At 45.1% G+C, this 22,729-nt stretch overlaps 1 protein-coding gene across 1 annotated transcript in view; it reads right to left on the reverse strand.

The window, feature by feature from the left end:
• The window catches only part of LOC144791612 (von Willebrand factor A domain-containing protein 5A-like), a 680,207-nt gene extending 659,294 nt beyond the window's left edge, over positions 1–20,913 (reverse strand). The window contains exons 1-3 of the mRNA XM_078666339.1: positions 20,860–20,913; positions 1,107–1,309; positions 457–679 (exon numbers count right to left, since the gene is read on the reverse strand). Coding sequence (XP_078522465.1) covers positions 457–679; positions 1,107–1,309; positions 20,860–20,911 — 478 coding nt within the window. The 5' untranslated portion in view covers positions 20,912–20,913. The remainder of the gene's footprint in view (positions 1–456; positions 680–1,106; positions 1,310–20,859) is intronic.
• Positions 20,914–22,729: the final 1,816 nt, after the last annotated feature.

Raw genomic sequence — 22,729 nt, forward strand, 5'->3', positions numbered from 1 at the left:
ACAAGCTTTAAGCTGTGATGCTGACATTTGCTGGAATCTTGAGTTTGGTGGATCGTTGTGCAATCTGATAACCGACCACCAGCAAGCAGATTCTTCTCCAGCCAAAATGGGGTGCAGAGTGCAGTTTAAGTTAGCAATACATCATCGTTTTTTTATGAGACGTAATACCTTTTTTTTTAGCACAACTGAAGAATTATTAACAGAACATCTTGGCATTAAGTAACATTGAGAGTAAACAGCCAGCACAAATATTCAAGTCATGGAATACAATCTATTTAATGCTTGTTTTCTCTTGTTGAATTAGAACTAAATTGCTTGAGGTCTTAGAAACTGAAGGGAAAGCAGGTGCAGTTGAAAGCAAATCCCATGCGATTACGTTTGTTTCAAAGAAGTAATGTTAAAATAAAGCTTACTATTTCTGATCTACTGCCTCCCTCATTTTCATCGTTCTCTCACCTTGTGGATTGTAACGTGGATTCAAGACCGTAGGTAAAACAAATCGGACAGCACCATCGGGTTCCAGTGGCAGCTCCCTCACGAAGGACAGAGTGACTGCCGCTTCCTGATTTGGGTGTAGGTTACCGACACTGCATGAGAAGATGTCGCCAGAGCTACTGTCCTCCTCCAAGAAAAAGGCTTCCTGCCCCTGGCTGATGGCATCTGCATAAGTCTCCTGGGCCTGTAAGGTTTAATAGACACATTCATGGATTTACTTTTTCCAATGGATTCAACCCATCACATTGGACTTAACCTGAACGACACGCCTTTTAGATTCACACGATTAAGTTGCAGGGTAAAAGTGAGAGGCAGTGTACAACTAGTCCATGAAAATTTTGATAATAAGCGTATAACTATTGCCTTGATGGAACACTTAATATTTCCAAAAATATATAAACTAACCAGTAGCCTATATACCTAGAATTAATCTTACCAAACTTCCAAAGAATTCTCATGGTACAGAATATCGCGAGGAGAAGATAATTTTAAAAAAATGTGCCCAGCCATTCTTATGACACTGAATTTGCAGGTTGAGCTCCCACGCGATCAAAATATGCTCCATTTCTATTTAAGGAGGAAGTAATAATACAAAGAGTAACCCCCATTACCTGCTTCTTCTCTTGAATCTCTGCTACAATTCTCTTTCCATCCACCATGGCCTCAAAATTGTAGACAGCAGAGTCATCATCCATGGGAAACACAAATACAACCTCCAACGGGTTCTGCTCCTCGTTCTTATAAGTTAGGGTTGCCGAAACATCAGCCACAAAGCCTTTTACTTGGACAGCTACAGTGATACCCTTAAGTGGAACTGGGAAAGAAAGAGCATGTCAAATTATATCACTGTGGTCTAGAGATCATCTGTCAAACTATTCTGAACTAGAAAGAGGGAACAACACCATCTAAGAAGCAGTAGCTATGCCACTAAAAGACACAGGCAAATGTGAGAGGCCAGAAGCACAATAACAATTTACAGATACCAGCAAAGTAGTTCAGTAGATACCAAATAGTTGCATAAGTAAATATACTTGTGTCACTCCACGTTATGTCTCATAAGTCAAGATAAAAACTCAAAACACATAGCATACAAGAAACAAGCAATGAAAATGTAATAGGTCTCGCCTTTGATTAAGTTAAAGCCATTTGCTTTGCTAATGGTATTGTATAGCAAAGCAAATGGCTTTAACTTAATGAAAGGTGAGACTTATTGCAACTGGGAACCGCTCCAACACCCACAGACCATGCACGCAACCTAGGGGTCATCCTCGACTCCAACCTCTCCATGACTAAACAGGTCAATGCAGTCTCCTTCTCCTGCTTCAAAACCCTCCGCATGTGCCGAAGGATCTACAAGTAGATCGCCACTGAAACGAGAAGAACAGTCACCCAGGCACTTGTCAGCAGCAGGTTGGACTATGTAAACGCCCTCTACACAGGAGCCTCGGCCAAACTCCTGAGACTGCTCCAACGCATCCAGAATGCCCCTGCACGCCTGATCCTAGACATCCCTCGCCGCAGCCAAATCACACCCCACCTGAGAGAGCTGCACTGGCTCCCGGTCAACAAGAGGAAAACCTTCAAGCTCCTCACCCACGCACACAAGGCACTCCACAACACCGGACCAACGTACCTCAACAGAAGACTCAGCTTCTACACCCCCACTCGCCAGCTCCACTCCGCCAACCTCGCCACACTCCTCCGCTTCCGAAGAGCGACCTCAGGTGGCAGATCGTTCTCCCAGCTCACTGCCAAGACCTGGAACACCCTCCCCATCCACCTACGGCAGACCCAAGACCAGCTGACCTTCAGAAAGGCTTTTCGAACAGTAGCAGCATTCCCCACCCCAGTGCCTTGAGACCCTCACGGGTGAGTAGTGCGCTTTACAAATGATACGATTGGTGTGTTTTTTTTTCTTTCTAGACTGGGCCAGGGGAAGCAACACAAAGATGAGGGAGAGCAATACGGAAAAGCAGTGGGAAGCAAAAACTATGGCACAGACAGCAACATAGAATTCCGGGTTGGCAGAAGCAACACAGAAAGGGGGGGCAATGGATAGCAACATGGAGGGTGTGGGAACATGAATAGCAACATTGAGGATGAGGAACACAGATAGCAACACAGGGGGGCAAGAGTGGAACCCACACATCACAGGGGGCAAGAGCGTCAGCAACACAACACAGGGGGCAAGAGCGTCAGCAACACAACACAGGGGGCAAGAGCGGCAGCAACACAACACAGCGGGCAAGAGCGGCAGCAACACAACACAGCGGGCAAGAGCGGCAGCAACACAACACAGGGGGCAAGAGCGGCAGCAACACAACACAGGGGGCAAGAGCGGCAGCAACACAACACAGGGGGCAAGAGCGGCAGCAACACAACACAGGGGGCAAGAGCGGCAGCAACACAACACAGGGGGCAAGAGCGGCAGCAACACAACACAGGGGGCAAGAGCGGCAGCAACAACACAGGGGGGCAAGAGCAGGAGCAACACAACAACCGAGGTGGGTGGTGCACCAGGAGCACACGGAAAGGTAGCACCCGAGGTGGGTGGTGCGCCAGGAGTACACAGAAAAGAAGCACCCGAGGTGGATGGGGCAGCAGATGTACACGGAGAGGTTGCCCTGAGGTTGGTGGTGCACGGAAAGGAAGCACCCGAAGTGGGTGGTGCGCCAGGAGTACACAGAAAGGAAGCACCCCAGGTGCAAGGTGTACCAGGTGTACTTGGAGAGGTTGCACCCGAGGTGGGGGGCGCACCAGGAGTATACGGAAAGGAAGCACGCAAGGTGGGTAGTGCATCAGGAGTACACGGAGAGGAAGCACCCAAGGTGGGTGGTGCACTAGGAGTACGCAGAGAGGAAGCAACCAAGATGGGTGGTTTACCAGGAGGACGCACAGAGGAAGCACGAGAGGCAGGTTGTGCACCAGGAGTACACAGAGAAGACTCTAGGTGGGTAGTGCAACAGCAGAACATGGAAAGGAAGCACAAGGTTTGGTAATACATAAACAGAATATGGAGGAGATGGGGGTTAATAATGAGCTCCCAAGAGGAGGTAGCATCTGGAATATATAGAGGCAGAGTCAAGTGGGGATCATCAGAGATGGAGACGGTACATAGCAGGGTTTACCTGGATAAGAGGAAGGACTGGGTGGGCCTGGGTTGGGAGGGGGTTAGCAAAGTGGGAAGCGGAATAGTAGAGAGACCAGCCGTCCCGCATATTGCAAGTTTGTCCTGCAATCATTGATCCAAACCCACTGTCACAGAGGCACGGCGGGGTACTTTGCCGCTATTAACCCTCTGAAGGGCACGAAACATATTCTTTCAGCTCTTTAGGAGCCATAAATTAGGTGCCTCAACTGGTGGCTGGAAGGGAGGAACCGCAGTACAGGGCGGCTCCAGTGCAAGGCAGCTTCAGGAGCACATTCAGCGGTTGAGAAGCAATTCCAGCAACTTGCATAAAAATAGCACTGAATGTGTTAATGAATACTTAGGCGGTGATCTGCCTGGAAGTATGCCCTTGGTGTTTAGTTCTTCAATTAAACAGGTTTCAAAGTGCTGCCTTAGATTAGTGGACAGAGGCAAGAGACAATGATAATCCCACGATCAAACACACTCAAAGTAGTAGACTCAAGACTGTAGCAGAAGGTTACTTTGCTATATAGTTACCACGATTTTGGTGAATATATAATGTGACTAGGCATTTCTCCCATCCCTCGGTTCTATCCAGTCCATTTTAAACCACAGCATTTGCATGGATTCTAAGTACTCCCAATATTGCACAAAAAAAAAGTAGAGGATCAAGTTCAAAAAGTGCTTTCCTAAGAGCGCACAACTTGACCTAATGGGAGGCCGGGATTAAAAACTGCCCCCCTTGGTTTTAAGTTTCTAACCAGTCCAATAGACCACAACTAGGATAGCAGTGATGCGGATAGCAAGGCACTATTTACTATTTATTTACTACCATGCTCAAGAAAATTGCAAGGACATGAGCCCCTCTCAGCATTAGAATACAGTGTTTGTTATCAGCATACCTAGATGAAGTAAGAAAGCGGAGATCAGATTTCATTTATCCTAGTTAAACGGCTAACACCCTCTGGACCAGGTCTTGTGGCAGTAAATGGTTACTGGGTAGTACGTGTGGTAGATAATGATATATGCCACTGGTGTTTAAGGGCTCAAGACTGTTTGATTCAATTTGAACACCAGAGTTGTTCATTTTTAGGTCTCGCCTACACCGCGCATGTGGAGCTCAGGGAAATGTACGGTTTACTATTCAGTGGCTTTACAAGCCACCAACAGCATAACACTGGTTGCTTTTGCGGTCACTCTTTGGCGATCTTTTAATTGCATAGCTCTCGTAGGCTTCCTTTCTTTTGTGTGTTCCCTCCTTGCTGGTGCATGGACCAAGTACATGTGTCCTTCCTGGTCTTTAAGCAACGCACTATTTTTTTTTAACTTTATTATTCCTGTGCATGCAGTGCGTTTTCCCACTTCTTTTAACACAAGCATAAGGCTTCTTATTTATGTTGCTTTTACCCTGTCTGCCATATCTATTGACACTTGTTACTTACACCTGCAACTGTACTACTCTACCCCACTCCAGACTACACCAACGTACACCACTCAACCGTGCACCACTCCACACTCCTGTACACCACTTCCCTCTGTACGCTGTACAGCATGGATAAAAGACATAGGCTAGATCTAGTGCACCACACATCTGGAGGTAACCCTAGAATAGGCGGGAGTCCCAACCACCAATCGCATAGAGAAAGCCACAAGAGAGGGAGTCCCAGCCACCTCACCGATGGAGGAAACCCTAGAACAGACGGGAGTCCCAGCCACCACACGAATAGAGGAAACCACAAGAGAGGGAGTCCCAGCCACTTCACCGATGGAGGAAACCAGAGGGAAGCACCAGTGACCACAAGCATAGAGGAAACCACAGGAAAGAGGGTATCTCGAGCTATTACATAGAGTAAACCACAGGAGAGATGGGGGTCCCAGCCACCACACGCATGGATGGAGTGAGGGAAGTTCAAGCCACCACGGGCATGGAGGAATCCCCCCCAAGAGGCCAGGCCGACTACCACACGCATGGAGGAAACAACAGCAGACTAGGCTGAGTGGGGAGGGGGGAGTTCCAGACGGATAAGCGCATCAGATACTGGGGGCTTCGGCAGCAGATGGAGCGGCATCGGGGTACATCAGCCGAGGGAGGGGCAGAGGGAAGCCAGGCACAGGGAGGGTCAAGGATACAACGATCCTCCCCGCTCTGTGCACATCAGGCCTCCAGCCAGCGGCCGCCGTACACAAGGATTGCCCCTCCGCAAACATTCACGGCCAAACTTGAAACCACTACCTACCAGGCAGCAATGCGCCCCGAAGCACCCCTCCAAACCACTCCCATTCACAGTCCTACTGGTCCGGTGCGCAGCAGCACCACCCCACCGGGCACCATCTGAATTTACGAACAGCTCGCAGGCAGCCATTGTGTGCAGCCATCTGGGGCAGGGCAGATTAACCCAACAACTGGAACAAGGGAGGGGTCCTTCCTTCACTGGCAAATAAACACATTGCTGTCTGGGGCGAGTCCTCCCGACACCCCCGTCGAGGGAGGGCACACTTACAACTTTACATCACAAGATCACTTCTGATTAACCGGTGTAAAGGCACCGCCGGCAAAGGACTGATCAGCAGAGGCCTGGACTGCAGGGAAACACAAAACGGGATGCACCCGAAGTAGTAACCAAAATAAAGCTACAGAACTCACCTCCAGCTGTAATTAGACTGAGGATATGAACAGCTCCATCCTGATCGAAATGTGTGTAATACAGCTCTCGGAGTGACTGGACATGTGGAAAGATCAACTTTATGACAGAACAGGATAGGAGGGTATGCCGTAGTGCCATTATTAGTGAGCACAAAATGAGCAAGAAACAGTGTCAATAGTGACCTGAATGAAAGTGTACTTAACAGTTTAGAAAGAGACTAGACTGATGTGGTACGACAGCTCTAATAGTGACCAGACTGGGGTTATAAGACATCACATACCTCCAACAGAGTCCACACCGATTTATGCTAAATACAGCTCTCCTATTGACAAAGATTTGTGTGTGATACTGCTGCACTAGTGACCAAACTCATGCAGCACAAATAAAGACCGGGGTAGGAGAGCATGCTAAAGTATTAATAGTGAAAAGGATAAGTGGATGATGCTGTGCCAAGAGTGACCACATGAATAAAAGTGTCTAACACCGCTCAGAAAGTGACCAGCCTGAGGATGTATGACACAGCTTCAGTAGTGACTGCAGTGAGCTTATGTATATGCATATAGTAACAAAACAGACGGTGTTACACAGCTCCAATAGTGACTAGGCTGAGGGTGCATAATACAGCTGCTTTATCAATTAAGATATACAGGAGCGGTACAATGTAGAACTGACTGCAACCAGAACAGGAGTAAACACTACGGCACAATATGGACTCTGAAATGCTCACGCTTCAGCTCCAGTGGTGACTAAGCTAGAAAACCATAATACCGCTCCAACAGAGACAAACTGACGTATATGATCCTACTCCAGGAGCGGCCATACACAGGGCCAGCATGCAGCTCCATTGATGAACAGGCTGTGGCTTGTGATAAACACGAAGGAGATGGACAGCCTTCGATGCAGCCATTTTCCTAATACACAGTAAACAGACAATTTATGGCACCGCCCTTTTTTAAATGCGTGCTAGAGAAGAGGCAAACGTGAGGCCTCATTACGCCCCTCGTGGATGCACCAGAGCTGCCAGGGCCGCACACAATGGGCCCCCACTCCTGGGTAGAAAAGGTAGTCTGCATGCACTCTAATGTATGTCGAGGCTGCCGTGTGACAGCCGGTGGGTGCGCATGCACTGTTCCGGTGTAAATCTGAACCCAAAAGGACCGCTGTACGGTAGTGTTTAGCTACTCTCCACATACCTCAGTGGGTGCTGAATTCGAGGCGGGGCTAGCATTTCCAGGCAGCCGCGGTTACGACAGACTTTTCTCTTTTTGAGACGGCCCACTTGGACCGGCTCGTCTGCCTTCCTTTTGGTGTAAAAGGTTTCTTATCTTTATGGGATGGCCCCATAAAGACAAGAAACCTTTTACGCCAAAAGTAAGGCAGACTAGCCGGTCCAAGTGGGCCATCTCAAAAAGAGAAAAGTCTACGTCACAGAATGCTCTTTCCCAATGGTGGGCCACCGTTTAGCATAAACGGTGACGCCGGCCAATAGGAAAGAGGGGCGGGGATTAAAGCCCGTACCTGAAAGCTCTCACAAACATAAGATCTCGCCAGCGAAACTGCGCATGTGCGCAGCCCACGCAGGCGAAACCTAAAAAGGTAAACCAAGAAGGATTTACCAAATAAACAAGATACCCTGTTTCAAAGATGCTTCTATTGCTTTTGATCATAGTTTGTATATGTTGGTAAACATATCTAGAACAAGAAACTTTCAAATAACTATACAACTAGATTATCGAACATCATCCAATGAAACATATGCCCAAACGTTCCATTACTTAAACTACAATACTAAAATTGCGCTACAAACACGGATTTGCTTACTCATTTTATGCAGTCATAGCCCTCCAAGCAGCTATTTGGCCATGACAGCAATGTTGAGAATTAGTTCAGTGATCTGGTCACAATTATGTCTCTCAGTAGTATGACTCCAATAGCATCATTGGCACCATCCAGTATCCTCTCCTAACCCTAGGAAGTTCTCCAGGCAGATCGATCAATGTCACTACAGTCAATGGAATGCAGCAAAGTAGCTGAAGTGCAATCAAGCCAATTCGTCCAAGTTTCCTTGCAGTGTTAAATTTTGGGTGAGGGGGATACTCAGGGTTCATGAGCCAGGTCCATAGCAATCGAAACCCAAAAGTGAAGTAGGAATTCAAATCACAAAACAAAGGTACTACTGCTTCAGAAAAAGGCAAGTGGGTTAACGAGAAGGTTCCTGGCAGGGTTGCCAGAAGCAGCACATATCATAAACTGGTTTCAGTCAATGCTCAGTGTGCCAATTTATGCCACAGAACATATTTTTACAACTTCTGGCACCCAAAGGAGGTCTTATACTTCAACTTAGTAAGGGCTGTTTATGGTTGACATTCTTATGTTGCAGATGCATCAATTTGTTCAGGGACATACACGAGACTGCTGGGCACCTAATAGTGAATCGGTTAGCAGTCCTTTCAGGGTTCTGTGCTTCCAGATCTTCAAATTTGGATAAGCCTGAAACTATAACCCAAGAAGCAGCCAGACTGCACAGAATCCACAATGTTAGACATGAAGGAACAGTGCCGGCACAAGAACAGAGCAGAACTGCCGGCACATTAACAGAAGCAGATGATGCTGGGCTTCATTGTTCACACATTCTTGTAAATCATAGTGTTCACACAATCTTGTACAGGTGCTATTCAGTGAGTCCTCCTCCAAACACGCCACCTCAGTCGGCAGGGCCTCATGCTTGCCCTAGCTAGGGCGACTATCTTCTGATCTCCATTTTGTAAGATCACTTCAGTGTCACAAAGATAGTGTAGTAGTGTGGCTTCTACATTGTCCTAGATTCGGTCCTGGTGTCAAAGTGAACAGCAAAACAAAGCCTTGGCCTGACGTCTCCTCTTGGCAGACATACCAGAGGTTCCTCAATATCAAGAACTCCCCAGACGCTCACTTGTTTGAAATGAAAACAACCCATGGATAACCAACGGCAAACATAACGCATACATACTGCTTACTAGGGGGGAAGCAGCTCTGATGACTTCTTCCCTTAGCAGGGAAAACAAAGCAGAAAATAATGGCAGCTTAGTTTATTTCAGGAAGTCAAGAGTACCAACATTTAGGGTAGAGTTCGGGGCAGATTAAAGGGCGCCAGTTAGTGAGGAAGAAAATATTTAGGCAGTGCTTTATTTGACTCAGCTTTCCAGGCCAGGCTGAATATGGATTTCCTATGAACAGCCACTTGCATGAATGTTGTAGTGTGTACAAGTATGAAGACACATAAAGAAGAACCTCAATACTCTGCTAAATCATCAAATGCTCAAATACTACACCATTCACAAAGAAGTTGACACTCGGCCATGCACACTGAATCACAACCACAACACACAAGTTCATAAGGGAGTGATGGATACCAGTTATGTGGAACTAAACTGATTTTACAGGAGGGGGGGGGGGTCAGGAAAACCTCTCCAGTTGGTGAAGTCTCCCTTAATAGTTTGGTAGGGAGCAGGAGCCACTCTTTACTGGAAGGGTGGGGGGTCGGGGAGGTTCCACCTGACCAGCAGAGCCTTGTGTTCATGAGGAGAGCAAACTAAAATAGGTTCCACACACCACAAACTCAGAGGTATTAAGTTCAATGGCAAAAAGGTACAAAGGAGGTCAGACATGTAGAAATGGACAAGGGGAGCATTTTGCCCAGTGGTGCCAAGATGTTCGCCCCTACAATCAATAATTAGCATGGGTATGGTCCTATAAGGAGCTTGTCCCTTTCACATGTCCTTGCCTTGCACTCCACACAAAACACTTGACATCAACAAAGTTTTCATATATAAAAGTCAGCTTTCTTCAGCCTTTGAGAACACGGTTTGCCAACACCAGCGGAAGACCTTAGGAAAACACTGAACAAGAAATCTGATCTCATCTACTTTGTGACCTAGATGGAAAAACTCGGTCTTATACCCAACACGAGAATTGTATCAAAAAGCTAAGTAAGAAACCAGAAAAAAATGGGGAATCAGTATCTCATGAATTGCTTAAATACCCAATATCACAAGATGTAAATCAAGACTCTTATTGTTAATTAAATATTTTCCTTACGAAATTAATGACTCCTCCAATTCTACAAGAGCCATCGTTTCAAACCTTAACGCACTGGCGTAACTCTTTAGTGAAACAGGAAATCCTTCACTCAATGGAGAAAGTCACCAATGAAGCCCAAACGAAAACAAAGCATTCGCAAAGCCAACAGGGGTTGACTTATTAACCTATTACCTATGCCAATGCGATCTGCCACGAGCAAAAAAAAAAAGTTGCAACACAAACGTTTTCAAGCTGGTCATGATGCTGCTGGCAGCTGTATCATTCTGCATAAGCGTACATGTGTGAAGACACATGCACCTGCATGTGGAATGATGCAGGTGATAATTTATACATTTTTGTATGTACTTTAAAAAAGTTGGCATATGCCACTTGAGAGTGCTAAGTAAAATAAACTTGTGCAAAAGCAATTTCTTTTTTCCCAGAAAAATTGAACAAAAAAATAAAATACAAACATTTCCACCTGGGCACATCGGATGGGGGAGCAAAGGAGGAGTATCTGTGGGGTATTGAGTGGGAAGAAGTCGACAAAGCTCATGGCAGCAAAGGAAAATGGGCTGAGGAGCAACAGAGAAGCTTCAGGAAGAGGAAACAAATCCAAACAAAGGTTGCCAAAGTCAATAGGTTTTTGCCCATGCAAGACATATTGGCTTTGTCAATGTTTTTTTTTTTTTAATATAGCGCAAGCTGTTGTGCCACATAGCATAATGAAAAAAAAAGCACTTTAAATTGGCCAGCACTTACTGCATTCATATACACAACAAGAAGAGAATGGCAGTAAGGGATACTTAAGAGCCGCACCACCTAACTATACACTAATCGTAAATGTACTCAAGTTTGTGTTGCCCACCTCGTCAGTACACTGTCGGGGGACCCAACAATTATAAAACAATACAAAATTCACAGAGAGGCAACATAAGAATTATAAAGCATAAATGCACAGCATGTAAATCTGTCGGGATTCTTCTGTGATTTCAAAGAGATGATCCTTCAATAGCTTCTTTGGGCCATAGATAGTGTATAATGATGGATTAAAACAGCCAAACTGCGTTCATGACGTTAAACCATGTTGCACATCAGCCCGCGCTGCTGCGCAATATATGCAAGAACAGTGGGGGAGGAATGTTATTATTTTTTTGTAAACCAAATGCAAGTACATAAAAAAATAGGTATGCTTTTTTTTTTAAATGCATTTAAGCTTTACTGCACATAGGGTGTGCACTGCGGCCGATTAACATTCTACGTTATGACTGCAATGGGAAATCCAAAGTCCTAACCATAAGGTACTATAAAACCACCTTTTTATCTTCCAAGTAGCAATGACTGTTTCCTGAGAGGACCAGCTGGGGAATGCATTGGCAATGCAGAGGGGTGAGTTCAAGTTTTACCAGCCCAATCAAGGTGAAGAAGAAATGTGCACTTTGGCCCCCATCTTTACCAGGTGCATATTTCGCAGCTGTTGAAAAGGGGCTCAGTGTTTCCAAACTAAGAGGCCTATTAGGATAGCAGACGGACCTGCGTCCGTCCGCCACCCCCGAGGTGGAGGTACCGTCCGCAGGGGCATCGGTGGTCCCTCCGTTGCACCCTGGCGGTCACATCCCGTATCCTTAACCTTGCGGCGGGTGCTTGAAGCAGCACCCGCCGCAAGGTTAAAAATGCATGCTTTGCATTTACATGCACAAAGCAGCAGGCACCGTGCGGTGCCTGCCGCTTTGTGCATGTAAATGCAGGGGGGTACCATAGGTATTCCCCATGTGAACCCCAATCCCCCCCTTCACCCTGGGGGCCCGCAAGGGGCCCCCTGAAGCAAAGTTCCACATGCTTTTCCACGGCAGAAAAGCCGCCGCGGAAAAGCATGTTTAAACACACATCCTAATTTGGCTGACTGTCTTGCAGACATCGCCACCAAATAACGCTCAACACCCCGCGGATCAGCGGCGGACAGACCTGCCGTCCGCCGCTGTTCCCACCGCCATCATAATCTGGCGGTGGGTGTGACCGCGGTGGTGAATCCGCAACCTTCGGGCCGGCGGTGGCTTCCACCTGCCCGGAGGATGCAGATTCGCCACAATCATAATCGACACCAAAGTTGCCTGTCCTGTACTTGTGGGCACAGAAATACTGGGCCACATGTAACTGTGTTGAGGCTTGAATCAATCAAGCCAATACAAGCATTAAAAAGGTTAAACATGAAGCATCCGAGTTTTAATAAGGCAGACGACAGGATAGAATGAAGACCCTGAAATGTATGGTCCTTCTTTTAGAATGCAAAATGATACTCCAGACAGTAACAGACAGGCACTGTATTCAGAAAAGATTTTGGGAAAACAAAGCCACATCAGGGTGTCTTTAGACTTCAGTAGCAACTAAGCGAATCCACTATAGTGCTCTGAAGCCCAAAATGTAAACCGCATTCGTACAAGCGTTCATGGTTGCTGCTACGAAAACAGTTATTCATTTTTTTGTGTGCTTTTTTATATGTGACCTGTTACTTAAATACATAAAATTAGTTTGGCATGGACAACAATTGAAAATGCAGGACCTTCTAAACTAGCTTCACGTAAAGCATAAATACAGGGTTCTCATTTGAGTGGCTAGTTATATTTTAATTCGCATGGTGTCAGGGCCACATGAAAAACTGGTCATAAGGTGGCTCATTTCCACAAACCCAGCCTTTTTTGAGGTCTGTGTGCTATATATACAGTTTAGGATTATAAACCTCCGACAACAAATCGTCAGCTTTTGGGAGCAGTACTGTGATCCCTAGGCCTGGCCACCTCCAGCTTGCATCAACCACGGTCAGAATCTCTACAAGGATGTTTAGAGCAGGGAGGGCGAGAGTGATGGGCACGGGAATTGGGGAGGAGTCGCCAGGGATATGGTGCCAGCAGGATAGATGCATACATGAGAAACCAGACTTGCAGGATGGCAGCTCTCCTGAAAGATCCCTATGTTTCAGCTCCAAGTAGGGCGAGGTACAATCATGATGCTTAAGTGTCCACCAAACATAAGCGTTCTGTGGGTGAAGTGCGCAGGAGGATTTCTCTTCTACATTTCACATTGGAAAATAAACCATGCACGAGATTCTGAATTCAGGAGTAGCTAATAACAAGGACATTGAGAAGGCATAAGAAGGCATACAGGGTCTGCAAACATACACGAAGAAGAAGGTCAGAAACAAAAAGAAGTATCTTTGCACGTGTTGGCCATTGGAAGGACACTGGCGGTAGAGACAGGAAATGGAGCTTGGTACAAGCTCCATGGATGACCGAATGACAGGAAGGAGAAAGTGGAAGCCGCAGGGTGCCCAGACCAACGAGAAGCAAGTACATGAGAGAGACGGGAGAGTTAACCAATGGTAATTAAAAGTATGTATAGGGTGAGCTCTGAGCCTGCTGTAGGGGACCCAGACCAACGAGAAGCAAGTAAATGAAAGACGTGAGAGCCAAGCAATGGTAAGTAACGGTATGTATTAGGGCGAGGTTGGAGCCTGCTTTAACCATTTTGTAATGTGCACTGTGGGTGAAATCTAGAAAGGAAAGAAATGAAAACTAAAAGACAAGTTGTAGGAGCATGCATCTTTTTGCATGCTCATCCCCATTTTGTCTGGGCTGATGGTGTTGTATATTGGACAAAATAACCCCGTTAACAGGCCTAAACCTTTTAAATATTAGTAAGATCCCCTGAGTAGGCCTTACTGCCCATAATGGAAGTTGCATGGCATTTAAAAGTATGACATGTACATATATTTAAGGTTAAACATGTCCTTACAGTGAAAAAGCCACAAAAGCTATTTTCAGTGTAGTAAGGCTTGCTGTTCCATAGGAAAACACTGGGTTACATTTTTTAATTTTAATAATGCTGATTTCAATAACAGCTAGAAATATAATTTCTAATTTTGATAGTTATTCAAAATCCAATTTAATTGTAAAATCAATGTTTTAATAACTATTAAGGAAAAAGGCACTTTTAAATTATCTTTTCCAAACCATAAGCCTTTGGAGGACAACTTGCATGAGCTCCAACTGTCGCCTGGCAGCTGGAGAGCCCCTTTGATGAGATGTGAAAACTGCTCACAGAAAAGTACAAAAGTCTTGGTTTGGGGAGGTGCTAACGTCAAAGAGGCAGACTGCCACAGAACAATCACCTGGGCAGGGCCATCCCCCTCCAAGTCAGGCAGGTATCAATGCCAATGAGAGCAGTTGACCCAGAACTGGTTGAAGTGACCACAAAAGGAAGGGGTGTTCATTTTCCAGGCTACACCTTTAGGGTGGGCACACAGGCTCTATAGAGAGGGAGAAGAGTTCTGTCATGTTGAATTTATGTAGAAAGGTGCAGTGTGGGAATGTTTAATAGCAGGCAAACAGGAACTGCTGCAAAAGTGAGTAGTATTATCCCTCTGTACTACTTAGCTATTAGTTGGGGAAGGGCTAGGAGCCCCCCCCCCCCCGCACCCACCTGCTAGTGCTATGCATAAATGTGGCCCCCTAGCTTCAGACACTACTGAACCTCTGGAAGACAGGACTGCACCAGCTGTTGAGATTTATGAGACCTTTCAGAGCTGGACCTGCTCCCATTTGGACCTAGGACAATGAGGTGGACTCCACGGGGCAAGTTTGTTGACCACCTGTTAAGCTATAGGCATACAAGAGGCTGCAGGAAGCACCTTTGACTAAAGAAGCCAGCTGACTAGTACCAACGGGACCTGCCTTGGACCTGCTGGAGGCTTCTGCTGGAGTGTATTGACCTCAAGTGTTGTTCCTGCGGTTCTAGGACCCTTGGCTGTGTCAAAGTGTACTCCTAAGCAATGTTCCCTCCCAAAAACTTTCAATGTGCTGGAACAGCCTGTTTGTGTGCACACATTTCCTGCCAGTGTGCACAATTGAGAGATGCAATGAGCCACTGTGGAGTGATCATAGGTAGTGTGCTACTATGCATGATGGAAGTTGTGGCAGTACAAGACCACAAAAAAGGCAAAAGAACACTATACACTGTGAAGTAACAATAGTAACAACATTCAATTGCAATTATGAAGAAAGACTGCTGCAGAAGTACTCTAGTGTTCAATAACTGGGAGGATGTCTCAGTGAGTTAAATGGCTACAAGTGACAAATGCTGATCAAGAGTGCACGAGCCTAGGTAGGCTGATTTAGGACCGGATTAGAGCTCAGCAGCCATTTTAGATTGTCACAAACGTGCCTTTTATCCCATCTGTTGTATTACAAGTTCACCTTAACCTACTTGTAATATGGCGGATGGGATATCAGTCGCCATATTACATATTATGGCAATGCAACTCATATCACACAGTGACAAATCACTGAAACAATGCAGCAGCCAGTTTGATTTGCAAGGTTCCAAAGTACCGAGATATTTCATCTTCTTATAACAATTACATAGGCTTACGGTCCGTTAAAAAATTGCTATTAAGTTCTTAGTGCATAGCTCTGTTTTTCAACACTTCCTATATTATATTTAAGGTTCCCGGTTTTCCGTTTTTACGGATTTTTACAGATCAATACAGACAGAAAACAGTTTTTTCTGTCTGCATTTATTTTTAAAGGCGGATAAATACAGAAATTTGTGCTTTGTTGAATGAACCTCCGTGCTGTCTTTCATGAATTATAGCTCAACAGCTGAGCAGATGGACAGCAGGGAAACATTCTTTAAATAATGGCATTTGTCAACATGCATTTGTGGTATAATGCTAATATTTACCAGTATATGTATTAGTATGAGATATTTGATAGCTTAAATAGCGAAAACATGACAGACATCAAAGTACGAGTGCACGCAGAACAGTTAAATATGGAAATGTGCAGTTTTACAACTTAATTTTTACGTAAAACACAAAATAAATATGGATAAATAGAGATACAATGGGTAAAAAATAAATATGGATAAATACAGACGGAAATGATAAAAAAATTAAAAAAAACGGGAGCCCTAAATATATGCCCCAGAGTTGAAGGTTGAATAATATGTTTCTTCTCACCATCCCTGGAACTGTCACCTTTGGCAAAAGCGCCTTCTCAATTGCAGGCAGTAGGAATACTACTTCTGCACCTTTATCCATTAATTTCAAATCTTCACTCATTACGCTTGAAAACGTACTTATTCTTAAATGAGCTCTGCCACTGTCAGGTTATTATAGTACCAGTATCTGCCATGGTTAGGTTATTATAGTACCAAGAAACTTCGGTGTCCTGGTGCTGTAGAAGTAACCTTTACATAGCAGAACATACTTTGGCTCGGAGTCATACCTCTTGATCAGTTGGTCTGTTCAGCTCTCACTCCCGGTATTAATTTTACCCACCACAGCATTCGGCGAAGGGCAATGGGTCAGCCCACTGCCACCACTATCTCTCTTGCAATGATAGTGACATTGTTTCGCCTGTGCACATCTAACTCAAAAGAATGGTGTTTCACTGACCATGCTGGTGAACCAATATATTTTCCTTCCACAATACTTTATTTTCCATTCATTATCCTGGTTTTTTTAATCCGCGAGTATTTAAGATAGGTATTCAGGTTACTGCAGTTCAAATCCAATAGCCCATTTCTTGGTGCAACTAAGAATGACATTTTCCCATTATCTACATAACAACTGAAACGGGTCTCTACACCTGTATTATGTACACATTCCTGCTAGGAAATGTTGCTACTGCTCCGTTTAAATTATATGCCTTGGTTATTTTCCTAATTTAAAAATGTGTAGTGCAGTCACATGACTGCCAGTTTGGGTGGCATCTCTTTTCTTCTGTTTATTTTTGTAGCACATACATTTGCATTTCTGAGTAATGGATTTATATTGTTTGTAATTGACCATTGCATCAGCACGGCAAGGCCAGAACTATTAGACTTTTTGGTTTTCATGTCTTTTTAAAATAATGTACTTCTTGTTTTCCATCTCAGGCAGTTAGGTTTGTGTGCATGTTGAGGGAAAACGGGTCAACATTTTTAAATCTATAAAATGTCAAATGTTTCCATTTAGAAATAGTGCCCGATTTTACCATGTTCATAGGCCTAATGGTAGAGAGAGCTGAGAGAAACAACAAAATGCCTTCAGGGCCCATGAGAGTTATTTTGTTGAAGACAAAATGTGTCTTTTTGAGCAATATGTGCAACAGAATCTGCACAGGCCTTAGTGTACCAGGCAGAGGGTGATTTGGTCTCACTTACAGGAAAGCTAAATATTGCCAATCATGGGTCAGTATCTGATCACAAAGGCACTCTTTTTAAACTTTGATTATCTTTGGTGAGGCCTGATGAGGGGCGTGAGACAGTTCTAATTCAGCAGAGAACTGTCCAAGTTGTGTTTGTGCAGTGTCTGAGCACCTACGTTTAATGAAAATAAGGGCCCATTTCAGGGTTATAATTGCTTCGTATTCCCATTTGACTTTTAAATGCAGACTCTCAGACTCTTTGTGCGTGGCAGAAAGGCAGCTTGTGCGCTGGCACACAAGTGCACACCTAAGAGGGAACATAGCTCCTAACATCCTTAAAAACCTGGAACGTAAACACCTTTTGGCTCCAGAGACTTCTGGGGCACCGGGACAAACCTGGAAACTCAATTCAACAAATGTCGGTTGACTCTCGCCCAAAGATTCAGGTTGCTTCTACTCGGATCTTTTCCCCCAGCAGCAAATCCATTTCAGCAGGATGTCGTGAGAACCTATTCAGTTATAGGCTGCAGCCTTGTCCCACTGGAGGAAATAAACTCCAAAAAAGTGACGGTGTTCAAATTTAGAAATCTTCATTGGGAGAAGGTGCCAATACTATCAGGCCGGTGAAGAGCCTTCCCTAGACCTGATATTTAATTTCTCCTGCTCTGAGCTTTCCTGTCAAAAGTCAACAGCTTAACCAGTACCTCCTTCTAGGACTATCCTGCCTCAGGGAGCCCTTCTCAACCACGGCCTACTGCTGTGCCCTGCTGATAATGTTGGACTTCCAATTCTGAGACCAAGTCAGAAAGTACAACGTTTGACTAGGTTGAACCTGGTTTATGTATCTAACCTGCTGTTCATTGAAGTCGGCATTAAATCATGCATAGGACACAATCAAGCACAACCAGATGATAGCATTTGGCGATTAACCTTTTTGTCGATATTCAGTTTCCCTTATTGGATTTTTGCCATTTTGTTAATAAATTATTCACTATCTTTAAAAATATTTTGCGCTGCTTTTTTGGATCTTTTTAATTGGTTTGATACTACTAAATGCTTTACATATTTTCTTAAATTACGCCTGTCTGCTCTGTGGCAAAACTACCAGGGGTTGAGCTCCGGTGTAAATTACTGAAACCTTTATTGAACCTTACAAGAGTAGTAAAACCACTACTTACAGTCTACCCCAACTAATAATTTGCTTTCTCATAAAGGCCACCTACGCAGAAACGTAACCGTACTCAGTTTGGGGGCAGAGGCACTGCTGCTGACTGGCAGCAGGCGTGTGGAGCTCATTTCACCAGCTAAGAATGTGTATGTAATTTTGGACGGCGATCTTGCAACGGCCAGCCTGACATGCGCACTTTAAATCACTCCACTCAGCTTGGTTGACAGCAGGCACAGGCCCTCAGTCCCTGCAGGTGTGTCAAGGCATCCTGCTCCAGCCAATCCTAGAGCTGCTCTCATGCTGCTTAACATTACCAGCAGCAAGAGAGCAGGGTCTGGATTGGTGTGGAGGCTTCAATTGCTCTAGAGACCATAAGAGCCGAGGGACTGAAGCACGAAGAGGAGGTGAGCCAGTGGGGTGTGCAGGTACATTTTTATTTCTTCCCACTGACCAGCAGGGCCTTGAGCCTCACCCTAAACACCTGCAGGCTGGCTTTGTCAAGTGAACGCATATTTGCAAAATATAAGCCCATATTGTAATGCACATCATCATCCGCCTAGTCTGCAAACATAACCCATAGTTTAAGGTAACACTTTGACTGACGACAGCAGCTTGGGATTACTGGGGATGATAAGCCTAAATACTTCATGAAGTCAAGTGTGGTTTTTATTGAGATTCATTGCTGGTAGTTTGTGATTAGCTTGAGGAATACAGATCAAAAATTCTTGAAGCAAACATCATGACCATTCTTTCTTCAGAGGTTCTGTTTCATTGTTTTCTTTTGAAATATGCCAGCTGACTTGAGAACGGTGAGCTACAATTGTGTACGCATTATTCCTTTCTGGTCATGGGTTTGCATTTAAAATGCCAAAATCAAATTTGGTGCAGCAGCTGTGTTGATGTTGTTCCAATGGGTTTCCCTGTTACTTAAATGAACAGACCTTGGAATTGGACCTTAATTCATTGAAGTAAAAGATAAGTAAAATGCAAACCCAACGGGCTCCCTGTGGAACTGTAAGGCGGTACCCACCACGCTATGAAGACTACAAACCTGCCCCTTTACACTGAAACAAAAATCTTAGTACGAAGATCACTGGTCAGGGTAAATTCCATGACAAATGGCTATGCACTGGCACACATTTTGTAACTTGGCCATGTCTTTTAGGTACTGGATGAAGCAAGAAAATATTCATAATAATGACTGCAAAGCTCAGTCAGAACTTTTAGAATGGCCCACGTCAGGAGCGTGTGTTGGATTAAAAAAACGAAGATTATAAATATTTTAAAAAGGTAAACCTATTAATGGGTTTAAGAGACTAGTGCGAAGGTAATAGCCACCCATTTATAGTTTCACCTTTTTTAAATATTTATACTCTTCGTTTTTTTTATCCAACTTAAATAATGTTACTAGCTGTGGTAGTCCTTCCTTTCCTCCCATTTCTTTTGGCCTAGTTTTAATTTATGTATTGCCTTTCTGTAAACTGAACCCCTATTACTTACTGCTTTTTCCTGACGTTTTTTGTTTCCTTTATTTACGGTTCCAGTGTATACAACACTGGAATGTATGCATCCTAAAGTAATTCTACTGGGAAATATAGATCAGCAGGATTCAGAAGCATATCATGTACAACATGTATATACAATTTGACGGGTTAGCGTCTGCCATTTACGTGGACATCTCATTTTCCAATCATTGTCTTCATTGTAAACAATGTTAGTTAGAAGACCTCTCATTCTGTATTCATCTTATTTAGTGGAGCACACAATTACATTTTTAACAACAAAGGCAGATTCTGAGCTCCGTCTTCAAGAATTTCTTCAGCCCAACATGAAGACACAATATTGTAAATCTGAAAGTTTCCATCTTGACGTAATTGACCATCATTAGGAAAAATCAACACTGCATGGCTTTAGCTTAAAAAGGTCACTCACAAAGACTTGAGATCAAATAAAATTCTGAACATCAAAAGTATAAAATAATAAAAAGGAAATTGCATGAAAAATATTCAAGAGACCCATTTATAAAATCAAAGAAGTCTTGGGAATCACCTAACCCTACCCTAGGGATGAGTAATTCCTCACCTAGTAGGAGGATCATGAAATCCAAGACACACAGTCAGTGCACAAGACATGAGCCATATATAGTCACTGTACTAAAAAAGGGGTAAGACCACACACCTGGATCCTTGGAAGCTGTGAGGAGTCCACAACAGTGGCTTATGTCAGCCATTACTGCCTGAGGGAAAAAAGAAAAAAACATTAGGCACTTCATTTGGCCACTAATTAAATTAAGATGTAGCACGTTCTCTTCCTCCTGCCTTTTCTCCCCCTTCCACTCCTTCTCCTCAATTTGGTAGAAGCAAAGAGGAAATGTCGAAGATAGTATAGAAGACTGTTAGAAGCGGCTGTCTCTAGTTGGCAGAGGTATACACTTCTGACAAATAGGGACACACCTTTTCTAGTCAGGGCAAGGAGATCACACACTTAGATAACCCCTGCTCACCCCCTTGGTAGCTTGGCAAAGCAGACAGGCTTATCTCAGAGGCAGTGCGTTAAGCATTTATGACCACATACAGTAATAAAGTGAATACACTACAAATGGACACGACACAGTAGTATTATAAAAATAAGTATTTTTATATAAGGTTTAGCACAAGACCAAATAACGACAAAAATATACCACAGTCTTAATAAATACTCTTGGAAGGAAAAATAATAGTTCAAGCACGGTTTCTTCTTAGCACAAAGTCTTTAGTATCAAAAGCAACTCTTCTTCTCTAAAACACAGTTCTTGGCAACTATGTAACCCACACGGGAGTCACACGACGTCGAGGCAAAGTTAATCCAAAGGTTCGGCGTCGACCGCGAGGAGCGCTACGTCGAGCCCGGAGTCGCACAGACCCCAACAACACAGTACCTTGGAAAAGTGAAGCACTCGATGATCAGCGGCGTCGAGATGTCCGGCGTCGCGTCTTCGGCGTCGATCGGGCCTCGGAGTCGGGGCGATCTGCAGCGGCGTCGACCGAAGTCAGGCGGGAGCAGCGCTCACGGGATGAAGCAGGATACGGCGTCGTCGATGTCGATGTTGCAAGAGTGAGCAGCGCTCACGGCGTCGAGAGGGCTCGAAGTCGATGCGATCAGCGGCGGTGCAGACACGGGGTCACTTGGAGCTGGAGCCGAACTCACTACTCACTGGCGTTGCTGCTGGCGTCGATCGGGCCCGGCGGCCGGCGTCGAGGAAGCGGGACACTGGAGCCGTTTACTCACGATGTCGAGCTGGATTCGGCGGCGTCCGTCGGCGTCGAGATTGCTGGATTCTTTCAGAGGTGCTGGATTCACAAACTCCAGCAAATAGCACTTTAACAGATGAAGTCCTTTAGCCCTGTGACTTCAACAGGAGACTGGCACTCTTCCAGCCCTTGGAGATTTTCTCAGCAAAGAGTGAGAGTACACACAAAAGTTCCTCTCTCCTGGTTCCTTGGCAAAAATAAAGAAGCAATGCAGGATTCCCCCAACAAACAGCACTCTGGCAGAAGGGGTAGGCAGTCCTTAGATCAGCAGGCTTCTTGTCCTTGGTTCAGGTTTCCTTGTCAGAAGTGATCTGATTTCTTGGTTCAGGGGTCCTTCTCTTATACCCCTTTTTGGCTTTGATCCCTTTGTCCATGCAGGGGAATTTCCCCCCATCCTAGGTTTGTTGTGGGTGTTGCCAGGCCAGAGCACCTGGCCTATTCACTGGGCAGGGCAGAGTCCTCAGCCGCTCAGCAGGAGCGGAGCCAGCATTGTCACTGGCAGGGGCAGGGCCATCAGCTGCCCGGCAGGAGGCGGGCCAGGAAAGTCCCAGGCAAGCACAGAGTCATCAGTCGCCTGGCAGGGGGGCGGAGCCAACATTGTATCAGGCAGGGCAGGCTATCAAGAGCTACTCTCCCCTACTCTCAATGCAAATGCCCCACTCATCCCACACTGACTCATTCAGACTCTCTGGAGCCACCCAGCTCCTGTCACACGCACACCAGAACCAGCAGAGACCGGTAGACAGTTAGACAAGAAA

This window comes from Lissotriton helveticus, chromosome 11 (genome assembly GCF_964261635.1).
Source record: "Lissotriton helveticus chromosome 11, aLisHel1.1, whole genome shotgun sequence".
Taxonomy (NCBI): domain Eukaryota; kingdom Metazoa; phylum Chordata; class Amphibia; order Caudata; family Salamandridae; genus Lissotriton; species Lissotriton helveticus.